Source organism: Bombus pyrosoma, unplaced genomic scaffold (assembly GCF_014825855.1).
Source record: "Bombus pyrosoma isolate SC7728 unplaced genomic scaffold, ASM1482585v1 HiC_scaffold_4726, whole genome shotgun sequence".
Lineage (NCBI taxonomy): Eukaryota > Metazoa > Arthropoda > Insecta > Hymenoptera > Apidae > Bombus > Bombus pyrosoma.
The window spans coordinates 1,386,014-1,388,381 of record NW_025219986.1 but is presented as its reverse complement, the minus strand read 5'-3'; the positions used below and the strand labels follow the sequence as shown (position 1 = coordinate 1,388,381).

The 2,368-nt window shown below is 50.9% G+C and overlaps 1 protein-coding gene across 1 annotated transcript; it reads left to right on the top strand.

Moving 5' to 3' along the window:
• The first annotated feature begins 331 nt into the window (after positions 1-331).
• Positions 332-2,125, top strand: LOC122577513. Its single transcript, XM_043748848.1, has 2 exons — positions 332-964; positions 1,265-2,125. Exons 1-2 carry the CDS (start codon positions 332-334, stop codon positions 2,123-2,125), a joined length of 1,494 nt encoding a protein of 497 aa, XP_043604783.1.
• The last annotated feature ends 243 nt before the right edge of the window (positions 2,126-2,368 follow it).

Sequence of the window (2,368 nt, the reverse complement as noted above, 5' to 3'; positions counted from 1 at the left end):
GATTCGGTTCCCACGCAAGACCATTATAAAAGCAGCTATTGAGATCGAGCTCCACGGCTTCTGCGACGCTAGCGAAAAGGCGTACGGAGCTTGTGTCTATCTAAGATCTCTCGATCCGCACGGACGCATCCAGACATGCTTACTCACGGCGAAGTCGAAGGTAGCACCGCTCAAATCGCAGACCATTCCACGACTTGAGCTGAGCGGCGCCCTTCTACTTACATCGCTAATTACAAGCACACAACAAACATTACAAGTTGAAATAACTCGCAAGGTTTACTGGACGGATTCCACGATTGTTCTCCACTGGATCAACGCGTCTCCACATACCATGAAGACTTTCGTCGCAAATCGAGTCGCGGAGATCCAGAACAAAACAAGCGTCACCGATTGGCGTCATGACCCCACCAGTGACAATCCTGCGGACCTCATCTCTCGGGGACAATCACCCGAAGACTTCCGGCGACCTACCATTTGGCAAACTGGACCACGATGGCTGCAGCAATCAGAAGAATATTGGCCTATGTGGAGTCCAACACCTCTGGCCAACTTATCAGAAAGGAAAGCAGCAACTTGCCTCGCCACAGCTCCTGTCAGCAACAGTCTATTAGACAGGTTTTCATCATGGCCAAGGTTGATCCGCATCGCTGCCCGCTGTCTTCGCTGGAGACGAAAACAAGATCGATCGTTGCCACTCACCATACAAGAACTACAGGTTTCCCACGATAAACTTATCAAAGTTTTACAGCACATCCACTTCTCAGATGAGATAGCAACGCTCCGGAAGAATCGAAACCTGCCGGTCGGTGGAAAACTCCAGCGACTCAATCCATTCCTAGATAAGGCAGGAATATTGCGCGTCGGCGGCCGACTGAGTCAAGCACCGATGGCCCTTGCGCAAAAACACCCGATCATACTGCCCAAGGCTCCCACCACCTCGCGTATAATCGAGAACGAGCATAAGGTCAGTATGCATGCAGGTGCATAGGCCACATTATACGCAATGAGGCGACGCTACTGGCCCATCGATGGCAGAAGTCAAATATGGCGCAAGATCAAGGGTTGCGTCCGCTGTTGTCGTGCTCATCCACCACCGGTAGACTATATCATGGGTAACTTGCCGGAGGCTCGAGTAACGGAATTCCGACCATTCGCAAACGTCGGTATCGATTATTGTGGTCTATTTCATATCAAGGAGAAGCGAGATCGTAACCGCCGCCAAGTCAAGGTATACGTGGCCATTTTCGTATGCCTAGCAGTTTAGGCGGTGCACATCGAACTCGTCGGCGATCTCACGAGCGAAGCCTTCATCGCCGCTCTTCGGCGATTCATCGCACGGCGAGGGTTTTGTTCGACGATTCACTCCGACAATGGCACAAACTTCATCGGCGCCAACAACGAACTAAGGGAGCTCCACGAGCTCCTAAAATCGGACGACTACAACGAGAAGGTCACGACATTCCTGGCCAACAAGCAAATCGAATGGCGCTTCATACCCTCTCATTCTCCGCATTTCGGTGGGTTATGGGAGGCAGCAGTAAAGTCTTTCAAGCATCACTTTCGACGCGTCGTGGGAAATGAACTGCTTACCTTCGAGCAATTTAACACTCTGATCATCGAAATAGAAGCAGTCCTCAACTCCCGACCATTAACACCCATATCCACCGATCCCAATGATCTCCTCGTCCTCACTCCTGGTCATTTTCTCATTGGCGAATCGTTAATGAGTTTGCGTGAGCGACATTTCAGAGACACTCAATCCAACCGACTCTCCAGATGGCAACACATACAAAAGATTAAGCAACATTTCTGGAAACGTTGGCACCAGGAGTATCTCAATGAAATGAACAATCGCAACAAATGGACCAAGGGTGGACACCACATACAGGAAGGCACAATCGTCCTGCTCAGAGAAGACAACGTACCCCCTATGCAATGGCCTTTGGGCCGTGTAATCAAGGTCCACCCCGGAGCTGACGGCATCATCCGCACCGCCACTGTAAAGACATCATCGAGCCTCCTGGACCGCGGCGTCAAACGGCTGGTTCCCCTGCCATGTCAAGCCGCCCCAGACGAGTCCGGAGAATCACAAATATCGAATAAGGGGAATAGCACACCCACCTAATTCACATACACAATTTGATCGGTGCCCTCTCAACGGGGGGAGGATGTTACGTCGCGTAGGACATCTGCGCGCCATCCCTCGCTACCTGGCAGCCAACGGTCAGCCTACAGCCACCCCGATTCTCAATAGACGCAATGACCCACCATAAAGACATTAGCCTTTAGCTGCATTGTCTCCACACATGTTTTCCAGTCTAATTGCATGTCTGGAGAATTCTCTAATTCGAGAAATATTTGCAGTTTA

What these genes read in the sequence shown, in the direction of transcription:
- LOC122577513 (XM_043748848.1), top strand. Translation starts at nt 332, where the DNA reads ATGAAGACTTTCGTCGCAAATCGAGTCGCGGAGATCCAGAACAAAACA. An exon ending in TAATCGAGAACGAGCATAAG is followed by an intron (nt 965 to 1,264) that starts GTCAGTATGCAT and finishes CTAGCAGTTTAG; the next exon opens with GCGGTGCACATCGAACTCGT.